Source organism: Papilio machaon, chromosome 29 (genome assembly GCF_912999745.1).
Source record: "Papilio machaon chromosome 29, ilPapMach1.1, whole genome shotgun sequence".
In the NCBI taxonomy this organism is placed as follows: domain Eukaryota; kingdom Metazoa; phylum Arthropoda; class Insecta; order Lepidoptera; family Papilionidae; genus Papilio; species Papilio machaon.
Window position 1 is genome coordinate 2,985,306 of NC_060014.1, and position 22,733 is coordinate 3,008,038.

Sequence of the window (22,733 nt, forward strand, 5' to 3'; positions counted from 1 at the left end):
CTAATAACATATAGCTATGTTCTAACATAAATATCTATTTCTAGATTTTGGTTTTGACTATGGATAACTGTACGAATTATTAGAGTTTTTAAATTGCTTCTAAATTAAGTTAAAGTTTAATGGGTATTTTTTGGTGAGCAGTTTATAACTTTTAAATTAGATTTCTCTAAATGATCGGTTAATTTGTTTAATTTTAAGTCACATACTTATTACTGTGACAGCTGTCAAATAGTTTATGATACCTTGTAACCATAGACTAGGAACAAAACCAAAGAATATAAATTACCTAATAAAAATTAATTTTAGGTTTTTTAAATGCTGTAAACCTGTAATTAAACTCGGATATAAATTCAATTATTTCAAATAATTGCTTAAATATCAATTGCAACAATTTTATTCAAACTTGGAGTTACTATAAATGGCTTGAAAAAAAAAAATTACGCTAAGAGTTTTTACGTATGAATTTAAACTTTAACAAAATGCCTTTTTGTATTCGGTAAATAAATAACGATGAGTAAATTATGATAAAGTAAGTTTAAAAAAGACATTTTTTTCTTTGCAATAGTTTCAAAAACGAAATATACACAAACTAGCGCCTTTTGTTACAAGCATAAAAATATATTCTGCTAGTAATATTAACACAATTTGTGTGCCTATTTTTCTATAAATCTGTATTTTCCAGCGACATTTGACACATAGATTTCTCACGTGTTAGTACAATTTAAACATGCTAAAATCAAATCAGATGTCTAAGTTGGTGAGAGGCGCTACTGTCGCGGTTAGATCTGTCACAAAATAAGTATAAGGTAATGGAAAATGGCATAAAAACATGACAGCTACAGTAAAAAGGATCTTGTGACATTTTTTTGACGTAGACAGGATGGCGCTAGTGTGCTGTCATAATTTAGTTTAACTTTTACCCACTTTTAGATAATTTGATCTATTTACAATACACTGGGACGAAAATTGTCTTAATAACTTCTTAATTAGCTAAAAATACAACTTTTTGTTATTTCAACATTTTCCTTGCCTTTATTTTTCCTTCTATTATCTATATATTGTTTATAACCACCTCCGATTATACCTAATAATATAATTAAACCTACCATTGAATTAGATTTAAACTTGTTGGCGCAGTCGCTAGGATTATCTGGGTTTAGAGTGTAAATCTGAAAAAGAAAAATAACCTTAATAAAAAAGTGACTGATCGTGGGTTTCATTTAAAATAGTATTAGATATTTGATGCAAAAGTATTTTAAAAGAAATAAACTAACAGCGAAATAATAAATTTAACTCTACTTCTACTTCTAAATAATCCTCGCTGTAGTATAAACTCAAATCGAACGTAAATAAACAAAAATGTCAGACGTTCCGCAATGACGGATGGAAAGAGACTGCCTCGAGCAGCAGCGCACGCTTCCTTATAAAACCTTTTGTGAGACTACCTTCAACAGTCCTAACAATATTGTTATTTCTGTTTTTTTCAAAGATATTAACAAAGATAACAATATGTTTAAAACGCAGTTTTCGATCTTAGAAACTCACCGTAAATCTCTAATCTAATGCATGAAATTTCTTCATCATTGCGAAATTCATAAATACATATTAAATTTTGGTTCAATCAAACGTCTAGATTAAATAAACAAAGTAATGTTTATTATCCTAGATGGCGGCCATTATACCTCGTTCTAATGTCGTAGAAAAACAAGTTATGCTAAAATTCTTAGTCTTAAATATTATTATTATACAATATTCCTTCACTTTATCTGACAATTTTCATAAAATATCTTAATGGCTGCCATTGTATGAAATTTGACATTTGTATGTCAACATAGACATAGGGTTGCCAGGTTGCTAAACCTACTAAGTTAAGAAAGGTCGGACAACCTATATTATTTAGAATTTTGTCTCAGTATTAATAGGTACACTCTTGTTTGGGAAATGTAAAAAGCCTAACAATAGCCGGACAACCGTTTATTTTGGCCGGACACGCAATCAAAAAGCCTACCTATGTCCGGCTTTATCCGGCTTATAGACATAATTTAAACGAAATGTAAAAAAAAGTTGATGAAATCGTTTAATACGTTAAAAAAATCAAAATATACACAATAAAACATTTCTGATAAAAAATATTACATCGGCCATTAGGGAACGTACCCATACTACGTGACCCGTTTAGGGGGGGGGGGGCGGAGTCTTTAAAATACTACGGTCAGTCACGGGAGGGGGGGGGGGGGGGTGGTTCAGCTTTTTGTCACGTAGTCGATTTTAATGAGAGAAATCTCGTATTTTTTCGAGCTATATTGGAATATAGCGCGGTGTTTAGCGCTTTGTAAACTCACAGTTGGTGCATGGTGGTGCAGTGGACAACCTGTCTCGCGTGCGACCTCTGCGGATTCTATCCAGGAGGCTACAAGAAGTTTTATGTGTTTTGTGCATAAGACTGCAATAAAGACGAGTATGAGTCAAATTATTTTTTTTTCAATTTTTGCCTGTGAAATGATTAAAAATCATAATTATGAATTACTACGTGAAAACTAAAGGGGGAGGGGGGAGTCTTGGCATATACTACGAATGGTCACCGAGGGGAGGGAGGGGTCGAAAAATCTTAAAAAATAGGTCACGTAGTATGGGTATGTTCCCTTACTAGTGTTAATGTTAACGAGTTATTTTGGTATGTAATAGTTACCTGTCTCCCAGCATGTAATGTGTACATTGCTAGTGCTATGTAATACGGTAGGTCGAGACCTGCGGCGCCCCCGGCCACCGCCAGTGACGTCACACTCAGCCCTAGGGCTCCGCTTAACGCGGGCTTCGTGTGCTCTCCAAACGTTAGAGCTGTTGATTTCATACCTATACGAGCGTCATCTTCTTTATCCTATTAAGTAAAAGTAGGTGTAAAAAAAAAGTTAGTATCTTTTTTTTTCATCCCCTAAGTGTCAACTTAATTACGAATCGAATAACACCTCATTCGTCAAAATCGGTTCAGTCGTTTAAGCTACAGGATGTTACAATTCCTACATACAAACACATACATACACTCAAAAAACATCACCCATCTTATTTAATTGGGAGAAAGTTAAAAAATTATAAAAAATACAGTCTATGTCACTCAATGATAACATAATTTTCTAATGGCATAAGACTTTTTTAAATCAGTTCAGTAGTTTTTTAGTTTACTTGTTACATACAAAAATACAATCCTCTATAATATTAGTACAGATGATAGAACAATCTGGATGATGAAAACTTGATGCACACCACATAGAGTGGAGTAAGTAGATGATGATGATGATGATGGTACACTGACCTGATGTGCATATATAGTGTCATATACAACAGTCCACGCGAGTGCTCCTGTATACAGCGGTAAACATATAAGTGGGTCTAGACCACCCTGTATAGCCGAATATCCTAATAATGCCCCCCAATTAAATGTAGCACCTAGGAATATTTGGGGGTAGTTCGTTATCCTCTTCATTAATGGATAAGTTACCACCAATACTGTGAAAATAACACAATTTGTTACTAAAAAATAAAAAAATATCCCGATTGACTGACTCTCAGCATTGTGTGATCATCATCAGCTCACTTTACATCCCCAACAAAGGTCTCAGAGTCTACCCTAAGTTAGAGATGACTATGTCATAGTCAACCACAGTCAAGTGTAGTGACTTCACACATATCATTGAATTTCTTCTCAGATATGTGCAGCATCACAATGTTTTACTTCACAGTAAGAACGTCAGATAAATGTACATATGTAAATAGAAAAACACATTGGTACATGTCGGGATTCGAACCCAGGACATGCAGATTATAAGTGAAATCCTTAACCCCTAAACAACAGATGCTCTTGTATGACATATAACTAGTAAAAATCTGTTGAGTCGATGAGTGACATGTGAGTTTGTAAAAAATTCCACATCAATCAGTAAACAGGAAGTTGATCTTTAATTTGTAAAATTTGATGACAAACATCGGGACATATTAAACTAAAGTTTGAAGTTGTGGAAAGTATGGATGGATTGTGTGAAAGAGGATATACATAAGAAGGGGGTAAATTCAGATATGACATCTGATAGAGATGTATGGAGGAGTATATACTGTGCCTACCCTACATAGGGATGAGGACAGGTTGATGATATGAAACCGTGTTTATAATAAATACTTACACATACTGCTAGCTCCGAGCACTATACTATAACAGTTAAGTTGTAAAAGTACTGTCAGTGCAAGACTCAGTTGTACAGCTAAGAATCCTACAGCCTGTTTGTCTGTTATCACACCTGACACTAACGGTCTATCTTTGGTACGTTCTACCTGTTAACAAAATTATATTTTTTAACTCTACCCATAATATTAGGAAGGGAAACCGTAGGAAGGAATGGCTTTGTTTTATAAATATTAGGTATCTCCGAAATGGCTCAACGGATCTTAATCAATTTTGGCACAGATGTAGATCATAGTCTGGAAGAACAAATAGGCTAGTTATTAAGTTTTTTATTTCCGCCCAGACAGAGTAGCGGGCGACAGCGACAGTGCAGCAAGTGTGAAAGAGACAGATGCGTAAGAGACGTCCGTGTACTCGCGCAGTCAAATTACGACTGACTTCTTTTAATGGCTCCACATGTTGGACTAATGCTAATGGCGCTGACTGTGAATCTAGTTTGTTTTTTTACATTGTGTTGTGAATTTAAAAAATAATGTTTTCGGTATTGATTCAACTTACTTGAGCATCAACATCTTTATCCCACATATCATTGATGGTACATCCGGCACCTCTCATTAGACCCGCTCCTATTAGAAACAGAGCTGCGGTTTGTAAAGTTGTATGTAGTGGTACTGTGCCGGGTAATGATGCCAGTGCTATTGACCATGAACATGGCCAATAAAGGAGGTAGACACCTGGAAAGGTGGAATAAATATTAAATTAGAAAACATTAAAAACCAAATTGACTGACTGTCATGGATACAGTGGCTTAGATGTCAGCATAGTCTGGAAGAATACATAGGCTACTAATAGTTTTTTTTATTAATTCCGCGAAGACGAAGTCGCGGACGACAGCTAGTGTCATATAGAGTCAAAATCCAAAAAATATTACAGATTACAAAAATCAGTTTTTAAAATGTTTTTGTTGCAGTAACAAGGAAGATTTACGTTATGAGCAGATTGCAGTTTTTTTTCAATTTCCCATGATTCATCATCATCAGCTCACTATACATCCCCACCGAGGAGCTCGGAGCCTAGCATAAGTTAGTGGTGACTAGACCATAGTCAACCACACTGACCCAGTGCAGGTTGACTTCACACATATCATTGAATTTCTTCTCAGATATGTGCAGCATCACAATGTTTTCCTTCACCGTAAGAACATCAGATAAATGTACATATGTAAATTGATAAACACATTGGTACATGGCGGGATTCGAACGCAGGACCTATAGATTGCAAGTCAAGTGCTTAATCCCTGAGCCACCGACACTCTTTTAATATAAGCTGAAGAAAAATATCTTACCAATTGGTCTGTCCCATCTCGCTAACCTAATATAAGGATCCACTTTCTTCAATAATGTAGATAATCTGACATCAATATTCTTTTCCTCTGCCAACACGTCATTCCTTTTCTTGTCTATTACTATTTTAGGTGTTGACGTCTCTATAACCACCTTTTGTCTATGTTGGTCCGTTTGTGCGGAATATAATCGGACAGTATGTCTTCTATCTATCTGTTTATAGTAAACATGACCGCATAGACACGTATTTTGTTCTTTGTTTTGATAATATGTTCTATTAAGATTCGATACTCTTGTTATATGTAGTAGAGTCTTTATATTTTTTATATTAAAGTGTTTTAAATTTGTATTCAGCATTTTAAAACTTTTTACTCACACCATGTTGTATCTGTAGAAAAAAAATCAAGAAATATTTGTTAATAATTTAAATATACAGTCAAAATCTGTTATAACGACATCGAAGGGACTACTCATATTGAGTCGTAAAAACCGATAGTTGTAACAACCGGTGACAGGTATTAATAGGAAAGATATGTAATAACATTCAGCCAGGACCTTTGATTTTGGTCAATTTAACCGGTATGTTGTTCTAAACGATGTCGCTATAAACGGTTTTGACTGTATGTAGATTAAGTAATAACACAATATGTTACTTATACAAGTAAGTCTTAAAGTTATTACTTAATGCTCCAACGAGCACCGCACCATCTGACCATCGCCTCAACGCTGATTGATCAGGACAGTTATAAAATTGCTATAAGCCATGTTTGCTTGCTAGGCGATATGGTTCAGTTTGCGAGTGAACGCTCGGCCAAGGCTAGAGAGTGGGCGAGGAGTTGACGAGACTGTGTTACCCCTTATGACTTAGGGAAGAAATTAGGCCTCCGGCACCACACTCATCAAACGAAACACGGAAATACTTCCACTTCACGCCTGCCTTCTGTGAGGTTGTGGTATTTATCAGGCGAGCCGGCCAATTCATGCAACAGATTGTTGCTGTTGTCTACCACTGTTACCTCTTTATGGGACAGAACATTGCATGCTATAGGATTAATTATAATCTTTCTACCATTTTTGTATAAAAGGATGGGAAGGGGAAGAGGATTAGGCATGGGAGAGGATGCATAGTAGAGGAATATCCTCTTTTAGTGCATCCCCGCTTCTACTGAATAAAGGTAAGTAATGTATCTGGAAGTTGCTGTGCAGAACACAGAGTTAAGTGTGGCAGGGCATAGTCATAAGGGGGTGGTGTTCTACACAGCTGACCTTGGATGCCAATAGGGTTGAGATGGATAATGCATTTAAATTGAAGTGGCATACTGATATTGGGCATAATATTCTGTCTGTCATGATGTTGATTTGCCAAGAACATACATATATTTAAGATATAGCTTATATTACCTTAAAAAGTTAATTTGATCTGACCTTGCGATTTTTTTCCTTTTATAGACAGATGAGTATTATATTTAATACATAGAAAGTTATGTGCTATTAATTATATAATATATAAACGTAATTTGTGGAATATAATTCAAATATACTTTATTTAGTATTAGAATTTCATAAGAGATAAAATACATGACATAATCTTAACCTATAGTTATATTTATACGTTTTATATATTTATATTTAAAACTTACCTCGTCTTCGTTCTTTCAGGAAAATAATTAAATGAAGATTATGTTAATTACTTTATAACAATTATGAAGCAAAAAATATGTTTTCAAGGTTAAGTTCAATTATCAATAGCGAAGAATACAATCATAAACACTGAACCTTTTGTTTTTAATATTTAAATACTTATCGCAAATACACTTTTTAAATATTTTTAATCTTAGATGTCGTTTTATTTATATTTACAATCGAAAAATCGATAATCTTAACATTTAAAATCAAATGAACCGCGTTGACAGGATGAATTAAAAATTAATGATTGACATCAAAGGGCAAAGAACATTTTAAAGAAATGACAGCGACAGATTGGTGACAGATCATTAAAACGCCACAGTATATTATAATTGATTATAATCTGTTTATTAACTAAACGTTAATAGCTTACTGCAACTCATTTTTTAAATTAATTAAAAAAATATTTTATAAACCTATTTGCGATTTTTAAACAAAATCATTGTTATACAATTCTAAAAGTTATCAGATCTATAAAAGTAGTTCATTTTTAATTAACTAGGTGACTTCCAGGACCTAAAGTTTTCTAAATTAAAAATAAAAACATAAATCTTTTAGAAAGGAAATGAAAAATAAAAGGTTTTAATATTTTTTTTTTTTTTCGCCCATAGCGCAGGCTATAGTCTTTCGACCATACTGCCTAGTCTTCCGTAAGGTTTTAATAAGTGCGTGATTGTAGAAGTGCGTGTCTGCTACACGCAAAAACAAGATTTCGGCGGTTTTTAAAAAAAATCTATAAAAAACGTGCTGACGTAAATCAAACTAGTTATAAATCCAATTCTATCAGCTAATACTATTGAAAATGTTAAGGCTGAACAAATTATTGTATGCATAATATCTGTACAATTAACTGGTCTATTTATTATTAAGTTGAATCAGACATTGTCACCTGTGTATACAGAAACCTCGACTCAGTAATACATTAGAAGGTTGCGGTTTCGCTTGAATTTAAAGTTAAAAAATTATGTCATTAATGCGTGTACCCGTTCAAAAATAAAAAATGCATTTGTACATAATTTTTAATAAAATGAATTTGAAAAAAAATAATCTGTTGTATTCTGTAAACAAAAAACACAAACACACACATCCTGTGTGTTCGTTCTAATTAAAATAAACAATACTTGAAGCGAAAACTATCAGCAAAGAAGGGCTAAAGAATAAATAAAGGTAATTTAAAAAAAATTACAATGTTACATGGTCCATGTATATTAAATAAAAGAACACTAAGTAGTTAAATTTAAAATCATCGAGATAGATAGACATATGGTCAAAAAATCTTATCATATAGGTAAAGACTTTGTGTACGGTCACGGTTGTCACCAAAATTGGCGTATAATGAAAAAATATAATATGGATTTTGGTAATTCATGACGCAAATGTATATAATTCAAGTTTTTGTTTAATATCTTAGTCTACACTTGCTCGTCAGATCTTTATAATGGAGTTTAAGATTATTTTGCTAACTATTCTGGTATTTTTTTAGTACTTATCTATACTTTTGCTCATGCTTAGATATATATAGCATACTAGCTGCCTCCTGCCACTCCATCCGTGCGTAATAGAAAGAACTTTGCAAGTAGCTATTGCTATGTTCTATATTTATTCCAAATTTCGTCGAGATCCGTTGAGCCGTTCTGGAGATAACTTCAAAACAAACATTCATCCATCCACCTAAAATTCACATTTTAATTCTTACTAATATTATAAATGCGAAGGTTTATATGGATGGATGTTTGTTTGAAGGTATCTCCGTAACAGCTCAACGAATCTTGATAAAATTTGATACAGATGTAGAACATAGTCTGGAAGAACACATAGGCTACTTAAGTTTTTTTATTCCGCGCGGATGGAATCGCGTGTGACAGCTAGTTTATAATAATGGTAAAATTAAGCTTTATTTTTTGTTTTATTTTTCAGATAGAGACGACTATTGGTCTACCATTTTTTCATGATGGTGAGCAATTTTTTTTATTCACCAATTATCACCAGCGACTCCGTTTGCGGGGAATTAAAAAAAAACTTAATAAGTAGTGTTCTTCCAGACTATGTTCTACATTCATGTGCCAAATTTCATTAAGATCCGTTGAGCCGTTCTAGAGGTACCTCCTAACAGACATCCATCTAACTTTCGCATTTATAATATTGGTAAGATTGTAACGGTCTTCTCAGTACTATTAAAATGTCTAATCTAACTTTACTACATTCAACGAGTAATGCCACACTAATTAGCACAATGGATACAAGCAAACACTGGAATACTTGATTGGAATAAATAACTGTCTCGTTAGTCGGAAAACAATTATAAATAAAATCTCATTGCACTTCTCAAATGTATAATTTTTATTCTCAATAGGTGGAGGTGGGCTAGCAATTGTCGCAGGTCTAAGGGGTAGTAAAGGTGTTGGATGTGGCAAAGGTATCGGAGGTAACAAAGGTGTGGGATGGAACAAAGGTTTCGGAGATAACAAAGGACTAGGAGATAATAATGGTCTCGGAGGTAATAAGAAACTTGGATATAAAGGTCTCGGAGGTGCCGGAGTTGGCGTCGCATTACATATAGGTGCAAAAGCGGCCGGCGATTGTGGATACGGCAGCCAGTGGCCCGCGAACAGTAACGGTGCACCAAATGTACACCCGTTGATCGTACCAGTACCCAACGCTAACCAGCCCAAAGGAGACCCATCCACCACACCAGGAGCTAACCCTACTCAACCTAATGGAGATCCATCGACCGCACCAGTAGCAAACCCTATTCAACCTAATGGAGATCCATCGACCGCACCAGGAGCAAACCCTATTCAACCGATTGGAGATCCATCGACTGCACCAGGAGCAAACCCTATTCTACCGATTGGAGATCCATCGACCGCACCAGGAGCAAACCCTATTCTACCGATTGGAGATCCATCGACCGCACCAGGAGCAAACCCTATTCTACCGATTGGAGATCCATCGACCGCACCAGTAGCAAACCCTATTCAACCGATTGGAGATCCATCGACCGCACCAGAAGCAAACCCTATTCAACCGATTGGAAATCCATCGACCGCACCAGTAGCAAAACCTATTCAACCGATTGAAGATCCATCGACCGCACCAGTAGCAAACCCTATTCAACCGATTGGAGATCCATCGACCGCACCAGGAGCAAACCCTATTCAACCGATTGGAGATCCATCGACCGCACCAGAAGCAAACCCTATTCAACCGATTGAAGATCCATCGACCGCACCAGTAGCAAACCCTATTCAACCGATTGGAGATCCATCGACCGCACCAGAAGCAAACCCTATTCAACCGATTGAAGATCCATCGACCGCACCAGGAGCAAACCCTATTCAACCGATTGGAGATCCATCGACCGCACCAGAAGCAAACCCTATTCAACCGATTGAAGATCCATCGACCGCACCAGGAGCAAACCCTATTCAACCGATTGGAGATCCATCGACCGCACCAGTAGCAAACCCTATTCAACCGATTGGAGATCCATCGACCGCACCAGTAGCAAACCCTATTCAACCGATTGGAGATCCATCGACCGCACCAGAAGCAAACCCTATTCAACCGATTGAAGATCCATCGACCGCACCAGAAGCAAACCCTATTCAACCGATTGGAGATCCATCGAACGCACCAGAAGCAAACCCTATTCAACCGATTGGAGATCCATCGACCACACCAGTAGCCAATCCTAATCAAAGCAATGGAGATCCATCGAACACATCAGGACTTAACGATAATAAACCAAATGGAGACCCCTGTACCAAACAAGTACCTTCCGATAATGAACTCAATGGAGACTCATCTACCATATTAGATCCTAAGGATAACCAACCTTATAGTAACCCATCAACGGCACCGGGAGCCAACCCTAATCAACCCAATGGAAATCCAACAGTTACTCAAGATCCTAATATTCCATCGCCTGTACCGAACGTGCCTGCCAGTGTTCTTCCAGTAGACCCAATTACAGCAGATTCATTGCCGTATCCGACACCACAAGGTGGTGGAAAACCAAAGATACCACAATTAGGTGAGAATTACATTATTACTTCATTTATTATAAGAGATAATTAGCCGTCGCTCGCGACTCCGTCGCCGTGAACTAAAAAATACTTCATTACTAAACTATGTGTTCTTCTAGACTATGTTCTACATCTGTACCACATTTCAGCGAGATCCGTTGAGCCATTCTGGAGATACCTTCAAACAAACATCTATCCATCTATACTTTCGCATTTATAATACGAGTATTAGTAACATTAGAAGTAAGAATTGGAGGACAACATTAACCTCTCTTAGATATCGCTAGACAGGTTATTTCGTTTTGAATTAAAATCACCAGTTGATGTTACTGACAACGACTTAGTTCTTTCTCTATTATTATTAATTCGAGTCCTCACCACTGCTACCAATCGCCATCAATGAAATGGCGAAATCAAAATGGTGCAAATCAAATAGGCACAAAATAACGCTTCAGGTAGCCTGTCCATTGGATATAAAAGTGGTCACAGGTCACAGGTCACAGGTATACTCTTTGGTGGGTTAGTTTAATTGTACTAATTTAATCTGTTGTAGGTGGCAGACGCAGCGTCGGTCACGACCTAGGAGCGACATTCCGTCTTGGTTTGCACGTTGGCGTTGCTAAACGAATTGGAGGCAAGGACTTGCCAAGCGTACGCAAACCTATAAAACCCAAATTATCATGTGATTAGGTAACATATAAGTAATGTCGTTACAAACAATTTAAAAAAAAAATACGTATATTTATTGTAATAATAACCATCCATTTATTAATAACGTCCCTTTTTCTTTTAAACACTCGTGTGTTACAAAAAATCTAACGAAAAACATCGATTTTTTATGATAACTAAATTCAAGTTCGTATCGATTCATTTACTTTAATCGATGTTTTTAATCATGTCACCATATTAATTTTTTAATTAAAATATTTTTCTGCAAAGTATTTCATTATTTATATAAACTCCAAAATTCGATAAGTAGATATTGAATCTCCAATTTAAAAAAAAAACCGACTGACTACATCTATTAACTACATTTGAAAACAAAGATTTTAGAATTTTCTATTTAAACTAAATAACTACTTATTTTAGAATAAATTCGAAACATCGATAAAAAGATTCAGCAATGAAAAAAATTATTATGGCGAATGAGATTTGAACTTGTTCTTTTCACATATTTTTTTAGAAATTCATCTGTCACGTCCAATATATATGTATTATACTGATGTAATATACCCTATGACACTCAGGGGAAGAAGAAGAATGGAATGACATCTAACTCATCAAAATCGGTTCAGCATTTTAAGCTAGTAGAGGTCACAATGTAATTGACATAAAATCCACATACACATACGTAAAACATGACTGCCTTGTCAGTCGGGTAATAAAACTTCAACCGACAAATGGAAAAACGCGCAATGGACATGTTGCAAAACAAATCGCACCAATAACTTAAAGTTTTACCGGCAGGTTTTCAAATTAACTACAGTAACTTAAATTAATTATGGCTATTGTTACACTGAAAAACGTCGGTGGCTAAATACTTGACTTATAATTAGTGATGCAACGGAAGTGTCTTAGCGGAACCAGAAACGGAAACAGATGTCAAAAATAAATTTTAGCAGAAACGGAAACGGAAGCGGAAGCGGAAACAGAAGTGTAAATAATATGAAAAAAAAACATATTTACAAATATTTATTTTTTTGGTAAAAACATTTTGTATTCGTTTTTAATTTATTAAGGCATTGGATATCGGTGTCCTTTAGCCTTCAATGTAGGTATTTTTACTGTGCTGCAATAAGTTAAAATACGTGTTGACAAACGGAGTCTTTTAAATATTGAAAAATTAAAATATTATTAAATAATAAAAATTCACCTTAAAAAGTTTTGGCTCCCAGCAGTTACCTTTTTTATTTTGTAAACAGTGAATGTGTTGAGTATCAAATACACCAAATCTACATTAGAAAAAGATATAATTATTAGGCGTCGGTGGCTCGTGGCACTTGACTTGCAATCTGTACGGGCTAGGTTCGTATCCCGCCATGTACCAATGTGTTTTTCGATTTACATAATATGTACATTTATCCGACGTTCTTACGGTGAAGGAAACCATAGTGATGCTGCCTGCACATATCTGAGAAAAAATTCAATGATATGTGTGAAGTCAACCCGCTCTGGGCCTGTGTGGTTGACTATGGCCTAGTCACCCCTAATTTGGGGTAGGCTCCGAGCCCCTTTGTGGGGATGTATAGTGAGCTGATGATAATAATGATGATGATATATTATATGGTTATCACTTATTCAAAAGTCCATTTAATAACTCGTAAGTAAGAAATAGTCACATTTTGCCAGTTGTCAAATTTTATATGGACAACAACGAGACAGTTAACTCCAGCAAGAGAAACTGATTGTTTCAAACAGCAGCAGAAAATATTACGCGCTTGAATTAAAAAATAAGTACGTAAACAAACAAATGCGACAAGGGCCGAAAGGCCGCGCACGGACTGCGCGTCTCGCGCCGCGAGTTTGGATCTCTCAGCCGTCTTAAAGTTCCGTTTTATCTCCGTTATAAAAGTTGCGGAAACAGAAGCAGAAACGGATGTTGAAAAGCACGCGGAACTTCCGCACTTACGGAAACGGAAACAGACATCCGTTGCATCACTACTTATAATCTCCATGTCATGAGTTTAAATCTCCCCATGCCGAGGTCCCCTCTCACGGGCCCTTGAGCCCAGTCACTCCATGGAGCGTCCACCGAAGCGACCTAAGAGCTCGGTGACCTCCCAATCCGGCAATAATAATGAAGAAACAGTCCGAGCCGAGGCTCCTGAGGGAGCCTAGAGAGTAGTTACTCTTAAACGAGGTTTAGGCTAAGCGCCATCTGCGCCCGGCCACATCAAGCCCGGTGAAACTGTAAATGCCTCCTAAAGGCAAACAGTGACTACTCAGTCATAAAAAAAGAAGCACTAGAGAAGTAGAATATAGAACACTATTTTAAATTCCAAGATGGCTGCCATTATAAAATAGTGGATTACATATTGACATAATTTTGCAAAACCCGCTCAACATAGTTTACAAAATATAGAGCTTGTCTAGTAGTGTGTGCATTATGAAAAATCCTAAATGGTTTTGTAACATTTTTCATCCGCCATTTTGTAAATCTGCATACTCTGTTCGTGAAGGCCTTCCATTTGATACCTGGGGTATGTTCCGATATGCACTGCGACCACTGTACAGTGTGACGTCAATTCAGTATACTGTGAAGCCGTTCCTTTATAGTCAGTTATACTGGTTATCCCGTATACTGTCAGCCGCATTTTTTGACGCAGCATTCAAATGAGTGTATTCAAGTTTTCTAGTACATTAAAAAAACTGTTTTGGAGTACTGTCAAATAAAAAATATTTTAATTAATATTAATTGTAAATTGAATTTATAATATAATAAAAGTAAGTACTTTTTCAAAAAAAAGAATATGTTTTTCATTACTTAACTTATATTAACTTTGTGTGTAAGTTTTAATTGTAAGTTAACATTATCAACACAGTCTAATAAGGTTAATTTTTGCAATTCTTCCATTGTTTTATTTATTAATCCAAACTAATTACAGAACTTTAAAATTTTCTGATTAAACTGTAGCTTTGTTTATAAGACGTTAGGCACTCGAGTTGTTTTGACTGATCACGTGATCAAGGTACTGAGAGTACCTTACCTCGAAAACGCCAGTGCTCACTGTAGAATATGGCGGCGATTTATGACGTCATATATTTCCCTAGGGTACTGCGGCAGTATACTGGCAGTCCATAACGGAACGAATTTTTCTACAGTGATAGCACTGTGCAGTGCTCGCAGTGCATATAGGAACATACCCCTGATACCCATGTCATTGTATCAAAATATGTCATCGATAATTTTAACGATGGCTATCTTATATTTACAATGACACTTAGTATCAAAAATTGCATTGTCATCAGGACCAAAGGTTTGTACCAAATATCAGAAAAATGAGATAAAGGGAAGCGGGTCTTATTAAGGTTACAAGATTATTAGTAAGAAGTGAATAATAAAAGACAATTGTATTACATGCGGAAATTTATTTTACTTTACAAAACTATGTCATAACTTTAAAAAAAAAATTAAATCATTTATTAGTAACTGAAAAATGTGAAGAAATCTTGAATGTTGTTCCTGAAATCTAAAAAAAAGAAATATATATATTATAATAAAAAAAATAAAAAAAGATATCTCAATTCATAAACTTCTTAAGCATAATCCATCCATTCTTTCTTTTTCAACCAATTGATCATTTTATTACTAGCTGTCGGCCGCGACCCCGTTCGCGCGGAATTAAAAAAAGAACTTAATTAGTAGCCTATGTGTTCTACAAGACTATGTTCTACATCTGTGTTAAATTTCATCAAAATCCTTTGAGCAGAGACGGACATACCTTCAAACATCCATCCATCTAAACTTTCTCATATATATAGTCAGAAAGTCGTGTTAGTTACACTATTTATAACTCAAGAACGGCTGAATCGATTTGACTGAAAATTGGTGGACAGATAGCTTAGAACCAGGAAACGGACATAGGATAATTTTTACCCCGTTTTCTATTTTTTATTCCGCGCGGACGGAGTCGCGGGTAAAAGCTAGATTATCATATAAGTAAGAAGTAATATTGGAAATTGCGAGATCTTATGAACATGTTTATTAACTTAAATTAATATAGAGAAGTGCAAACATACACACGCACACACTTAAAAACACTATGTTCGAATTTTTAATCAACTAGTTTAAATAATTACCTAATAGCGTCGTTTATTACGGTGATTAGGGCAAAGTTGGAAAGTATAGTTCGCCAGGTGTGCTTGGTGGGAATGGAGTGGTTGGTTCTGTTGGGGCCACGGGACCACTTTCCCTTCCGCTTCTAAAGCCCCCGCTTAGAAGCGATTCAAATCTGGAAATGCCTCCTGAACCCTTACCTGAAGAATACATTGGTCTCTCATTATGATAGTTTTGTACACTTAAGGTTAACGCGCTGTCGACTCGCAACGCGGTGGTCGGCTTGATGGCAAGTGTACTAGCATACGCTGCGCGGACTGTGCTTTGGACACCCATTTTGCTAATAAAGATCATCTTTTTCAGGATCAGTTTTTGATCTCTCTACGTCGCTTTGTGTACGAAAGGTACTGTGCAGTTAGTCTTTGGTTAATTTTTTTGCATGTAATTATTACTAAATGATTTGGAGATATGAAACTGTTTCTATCAATTATTTTTAAATATTTTTTTATATTATAAATTGGTAAATGAACAAGCGGTCACCTAAATTCTTAGAAATAGCAAAGCGACCACTGGCCATGGACATCTGCGATTGCAGGTGCGTGCCCACCTTTAATCAACGCACATATAGAGGATATTTTCCCTTCCTATGCGTCCCCTCCTCCGCTATATCAACTTCCCCCACCTATAATTTCCTTATAAGAAAAGGGTGGGACAGGAACGTGGACTATACGCGGTTTAACTTCCACTTGACGCCTGTCTTCTGTGTGGTCGAGGTATTTTATCGGGCGAGGGCCCATTCGTGCACCCAACAATTATTGTTGTTGCGGTATCTACCACTGTTAAACTGTCTTTAAATTAATAATTTACATAAATGTAATAAGAAAAGAAAACAAAATTAGTGTTGCAAATAAAACCCTAACTTAAAATTTAAAAAATCATACAAGTATAGGAATTTAATCTGGAAGCCTCATTACCCCTTTTCTAATAAGGAAACGATGGAAAAGATTTGGTGGTGACGCATAGTAAGGGGAAATAACTTCTTTCTGTACGTCCCCTTCTCCGTCAATTAAAGGTAAGCAACGTATCTCCAACTGCAATTACAGATGTTTATTGGCAGCGGTCGCTTCGATATATCGAATTCAGGTGGCCGCTTGTTCTTTTGACACCATAGTATTTAAAAAAAAAAACTTTTCATGTAACACTGGCTATTTTAATAACGTAACAAACTTACCAGGAGTGCCAAGGGTGAAACCGACCTAAAAAAAAAATCATTAAAATGTTATTTATTTCTGGAATGGAACCGTTATGCCCAGTTTAAATTTATACTGTCCAGCGCTAGAATTGTAAAGACTAACTGGCGCAAGTAAACCTGTATAGGTTAGTCTTTACAATATGCCAATTATAAGCCAGCGCTGATTTTGAGCACTACTGGCTTAGTGTGCTGGTATAATTTAAACCGGGCAGCCAGACACTATCTTATGTTTATAACAATAACAAAGAAACTAATATAGTTATTACGTACTGAATGCCACGTTATCTCATTTTAAAAGAATAATGATGATAAAAGAAAATTATTGATATAATTACCAAGCAGAGGATCAAAAGAATTTTAACTTCCATCTTGATAGTTTTGTTGGACAATTTTGAAACCAATGAAGAGTGAATATTTTCTATCGGTTTATATACGCACAGATAATAATACAAATAAACGAAAAACATATATGGCAAAGAAACATACAGCTGAACAAAGGCCCAATCTTTTCTGCATTGCAACGCTTAATTATAGTTTGTTTATTATTATAATTTTTTATGTACATTACTTTTCGTGGCCTTAGTTTTAATTATTTAAGTGATCTTCAAATTTTATTTTCTTTTAATGTTTTAATTGTATTTTTTTTTATATTACAAAATGGCAAACGAGCAAGCGGCCACATGAATTCGCCGAAATGGCGAGGCGACCGCTGCCAAAGACATCCGCAATTGCAGATGTTTTGTCTACCCTCAATCGACGAAGGAGGAGACGTACAAAAATAGAATATTTAACGTTCCTATGCATCTCATCCTCCATCAAATTCACCTCCCCTTCCCATCCTTTCCTTATAAGAAAAGGGTGAGAAGGAAAAGAGGACAAAAATTAGGCCTCCGGCACCACACTTATCAGACAAAACGCGGAATTACTTCCACTTGACGCCTGTCTTCTGTGTGGTCGTGGTATTTCACCGGGCGAGCCGGCCAATTCGTGCAACCGATGTTGTTGTTGCTGGCGTCTACCACTGTTATTATAAGTGTTGTAATATCTTTGAACGGATTAAATGTCTTATTATATGCCTCAGGAAAACATACAGCATTGCTTATGAAGACGCATTGTATACTTAGCTTAAATTTCGCGGTCTTTCGCCGTTGACAGTTGGTATCAGCTACGGTTGGTACTACCTGTTCTGTTGCTATTTCACTCGCCAGCCAGGACGAGGAGGCCGATGTCATTTGCGGAGCTCATAGCGTTGTGTACTTTCGTACAAGGCGGTCGTCACTGTACTCAGTAATAAAAAATGTTTAATAGCTAAACATTTACTAGTGTCGAAGTTCATAATTCGAATAAAGCATTCTAAAATATGTATTTGTCTTATATGTTGTCGACTTCCGTCTACTGAACCGATTTAAATGAAATTTGGTACACAGATAGTCTAGTCTAGAGCCTGAGGAAGGACATAGGCTACATTTTGACGCGAAAAAGGGGTTGTAAGGGGTTGAAAGTGAGGGTGGATTTTTTTTTTGGAATTATTGTCATTTTTACAGTTAGAAGCATGAAACCTATTTTTAAGGTTGCTAATTTGATATAAATAAATATGAAAATAAATTTTTGTAAAAATTTTACCCCCAAGGGTGCTAAATAACAATAGGGGATGAAATTTTGTCTTTGAATATGTGAGGTTTTGGTGAATGTTTTATTTAATGTTTTGTTGTTATCCTTACTAATATTTAGTCCAAAACCTGAGTAAGGACTAAAGCTATTTTTTAACGCGAAAAAGGGTTGTAAGGGGTTGAAAGTGGGGGCGGAAATTTGTATGAAAGTACCGTAATTTTTAAAGTTAGAAGTTTGAAACTTATTTTTAAGGCTGCTAATTGATATAAATAAATATGACATGCAATATTTGTTAAATATATTACCCTCAAGGTTCCAATTTGTTTAATATATTACCCTCAAGGTTCCAATATAATATAAGGGAATAGGGGAAGAAAGTTTATATGGGAATCTAAATATATAAAAGAAAGTCGTGTTAGTTACACTATTTATAACTCAAGAACGGCTGAATCGATTTGACTGAAAATTGGTGGGCAGGTAGCTTAGAACCAGGAAACGGACATAGGATAATTTTTACCCCGTTTTCTATTTTTTTATTCCGCGCGGACGGAGTCGCGGGTAAAAGCTAGTCTTATATATAAAAGAAAGTCGTGTTAGTTACACTATTTATAACTCAAGAACGGCTGAATCGATTTGACTGAAAATTGGTGGGCAGGTAGCTTAGAACCGGGAAACGGACATAGGATAATTATTATCCCGTATTCTATTTTTTATTCCGCGCGGACGGAGTCGCGGGTAAAAGCTAGTATATGATATTTATGTGAATATTTTGTAAGTTTTATATGTTTTGTTGTAATTTTTTATAAGTTAAATTAAAATACAACAAGAACAACAAAATTCACACCCGTAACCCAGAGGGGTATGCAGAGACCAAGGACCTATATTTGGCGCGGTTCTGACACACCTCTCTATTGTAATGTCTGGGATGTGTGAATGAAACGACGGTTGGTTTTGGACTGATTTATTCACACGACATTTCGTGTGAATAAATTATATTCGACTACCCACATTATAGTCTACATACACTACATCTTCTACATTCATACATCAACGCATAGCACGTCGGTTAAGTAAAATAATTAGCCAAAATAAAATGCTACCCGAAGACAATATTTCACGCGGACGAAGTCGCGGGCATAGCTAGTATAATATATAGGTATAGAGAGAATTGTTAGCATATGCGTTAGCGCGATTTGTTACGGATGAGGCGCTTAAATCTTATAATGTAAAAATTGTAGGATCTTTTCGCTTAATTTCTAAGTTTTATACTACAAAGATTCGCCTCTTTCTGGAGTCGCTATTAAGCACTGTTTTTTTTTAATGAGTTGCGAACCGAAAATGTATCTAATTTTATTGATAACTAGCTGTCGCACGCAACTCCGACTCCGCGGAATTAAAAAAAAAGTAATAAGTAAAGTAAGGAGTAATTATAGATCCTTAAATTTTGCTAAATAAAAGTCCTTGGTGGCATATATCTATCATCTATGGATGTCTCAAAAACAAAAGTCGATTAAAATGCACACGAAAAACAGCGTCGTAAGCTTACGGCACTATTATAGTATATTCGATATGAATCCTTATCCAAATATATAATGTTTGAAGGCTAGAGTATTAAATGCAGATTAAATTAGCCTTTCAAACTATATAATTCTGATCAATAGTTTGGAAGATATCAAATAATTAAAAACTACGTGCATCCGAAAATTGCTAGTGCAGCGCGCGGCTGGACAAAATTAAAGGCACGCTACGATGTATTAGTTCGTTAATTTTCAATTTGTATACCGATTTTGATAATTATATCTTTGTTTAAAGGTTGAGAGGTTATCTGCTGCATTCTAAATTAGTTTTTGAATTGAAGTACACACATATTAATTATTAACATACGTTTCAAGCTTCCCATCAACATGGTTATCAAATATAAGGGCTTGACTAGTAGTGTCCATTGCATTATAAAAAATCCAAAATGGCCTCCGTCACAAAATAGTTTACATAGTTCTGTACATTTGTCATCCGCCATTTTGTAATGCTTGCCATGTTCGTGAACAAAGTATACGGAATCCCAGCCTTTTCATTTGATGACCATGACCATGTGGCGGGGGTTGTAAAAAATATGTCATTGTCACTTTTGTTGGTCTTAGATTTACAATGACACTGAATATAGGTATAAAAAAATTGCATTGTCATCAGAACTAAAAGTGTGTACCAAATTTAAAAAAAAATCGAATAACGGGAAGGGTCTTATATAGGTTACGAGATATACATATATATGAATAAATACGTAGTCAATAAATAAACTAATATTTAATAGGAATTATATAATAAAACATACAATTAAAATATATGCAGAAATTCATTTTACTTTACAAAATTTTGTCACAATTTAAAAAAAAAAACATTGTTTAAATCATTTATTGGTAACTGAAAAATGTGAAGAAATCTTGAATGTTGTTCCTGAAAGAATAAAAAGGAAAATATATGTAAAATAAAATACATATGAAAAAAGATAAATATATGCATTCATAAACTTCTTAAGCATTAACCATCCATTCCTTCCTTTTCAATCAAATCAATCTCTAAACTCCGTTCGTGTGGAATTTAAAACTTAAAGTACTATGTGTTCCTTCAGACTATGTTCTACATCTGTGACAAATTTCATCAAGATCCGTTGAGCAGTTACGGAGATATCTTCTAACAAACATCCATCCATACATCCAACTTAACTTTCGCATTTGTAATATTAGTAAGGAATTTTTAATAAACAAGTTTAAATAGTTACCTAGAATGTCGTTTAGTATGGTAAGTTGGGTACAGCTGGAGTGTTTGGTACAGCTGGAGTGTTTGGTACAGCTGGAGTGTTTGGTACAGCTGGAGTATTCGGTACAGCTGGAGTGTTCGGTATAGCTGGAGTGTTCGGTATAGCTGGAGTGTTCGGTACAGCTGGAGTGTTCGGTACAGCTGGAGTGTTCGGTACAGCTGGAGTGTTCGGTACAGCTGGAGTGTTAGGTACAGCTTGGTTTCCGGCACCACTTCCCCATCCACCGCTTAAGCCACCACCTATCGCCAAGTCGAATCCGGGACCGTATCCTGCACCAGCACCGTATCCTGCACCAATACTTTCATCTCTTATTTTGATAAATATGTACACTTAATGTTATCGCGCATTGCTCCACTGGCGAGTGGACGGCTTGATGGCGAATGAATGCTTCGAAGACAGTGCTTTTGATACCCGTGCAAGTGAGAATGACAAAGTTTTGTTAACAAAAAAGATAATTTTCAGGCCCCACTGATATCTACACATCGCCTTGGGTACTATGGGCCTTAGAGTAATTTGAAGTTATTCTTTAGTTTTTTTTCTTGGTTTGAATAAGGTATTCATTTGCGTTTAACGTCCTGGGTATGACGTTAAACTTCCTAGTCGCCAACCCGCATGCCCAGCGTGGCGACTTAAGGGCACAAACTTCCCAATGACAAGGCTGTTGATGATGATGATTAATTTGCGTGGAATTACTACTAAATTATTTGGAAATATGAAACTGTTTTTACATGAACATCTGCAATTGCATATGCGTTGCCTACCATAAATCAACGGAGGAGAGGACGCACAGGAAGCGGATATTTCCCCTTCTCATGCGTCCCCTCCACCGCCAAATTCACTTACACTCCTCATCATTTCCTTATAAGAAAAAGGTGGGACGGGAACGTGGACTAAAATTTCTTCTCGCATGCACATTCATCAGACCGTGCGCGGAATTGCTTACACTTGAAGTCTGTTTTCTGTGTGGTCGTGGTATTTCATCGAGAAAGACCAATTCGTGCATCCAAAAAATATTATTGTTAAGGAATGTACGACTGTTAAATTATC

At 35.8% G+C, this 22,733-nt stretch overlaps 2 protein-coding genes across 2 annotated transcripts; one reads left to right on the top strand and one right to left on the bottom strand.

Annotated features, from left to right (window-relative positions):
- Nucleotides 1-749: 749 nt before the first annotated feature.
- Nucleotides 750-5,880, bottom strand: LOC106717127 (4-hydroxybenzoate polyprenyltransferase, mitochondrial). Its single transcript, XM_045685366.1, has 6 exons — nucleotides 5,520-5,880; nucleotides 4,733-4,908; nucleotides 4,176-4,323; nucleotides 3,311-3,504; nucleotides 2,690-2,878; nucleotides 750-1,169 (listed from the first exon to the last, which is right to left on the bottom strand). The coding sequence occupies exons 1-6, from the start codon at nucleotides 5,872-5,874 to the stop codon at nucleotides 987-989; spliced, it is 1,245 nt and encodes a 414-aa protein (XP_045541322.1). The 5' UTR covers nucleotides 5,875-5,880; the 3' UTR covers nucleotides 750-986.
- A 2,730-nt stretch (nucleotides 5,881-8,610) lies between these two features.
- LOC106717184 (vegetative cell wall protein gp1) lies at nucleotides 8,611-11,921 on the top strand. Its single transcript, XM_045685223.1, has 4 exons — nucleotides 8,611-8,674; nucleotides 9,121-9,157; nucleotides 9,557-11,239; nucleotides 11,785-11,921. The coding sequence occupies exons 1-4, from the start codon at nucleotides 8,642-8,644 to the stop codon at nucleotides 11,919-11,921; spliced, it is 1,890 nt and encodes a 629-aa protein (XP_045541179.1). The 5' UTR covers nucleotides 8,611-8,641.
- The last annotated feature ends 10,812 nt before the right edge of the window (nucleotides 11,922-22,733 follow it).

What these genes read in the sequence shown, in the direction of transcription:
- LOC106717127 (XM_045685366.1), bottom strand. Translation starts at nt 5,874, where the DNA reads ATGCTGAATACAAATTTAAAACACTTTAATATAAAAAATATAAAGACT. An exon ending in ATAAAGATGTTGATGCTCAA is followed by an intron (nt 4,324 to 4,732) that starts GTAAGTTGAATC and finishes TTTTGTTAACAG; the next exon opens with GTAGAACGTACCAAAGATAG. An exon ending in GCTCGGAGCTAGCAGTATGT is followed by an intron (nt 3,505 to 4,175) that starts GTAAGTATTTAT and finishes TTATTTTCACAG; the next exon opens with TATTGGTGGTAACTTATCCA.
- LOC106717184 (XM_045685223.1), top strand. Translation starts at nt 8,642, where the DNA reads ATGGAGTTTAAGATTATTTTGCTAACTATTCTG. An exon ending in TCTACCATTTTTTCATGATG is followed by an intron (nt 9,158 to 9,556) that starts GTGAGCAATTTT and finishes TATTCTCAATAG; the next exon opens with GTGGAGGTGGGCTAGCAATT. An exon ending in ACCAAAGATACCACAATTAG is followed by an intron (nt 11,240 to 11,784) that starts GTGAGAATTACA and finishes AATCTGTTGTAG; the next exon opens with GTGGCAGACGCAGCGTCGGT.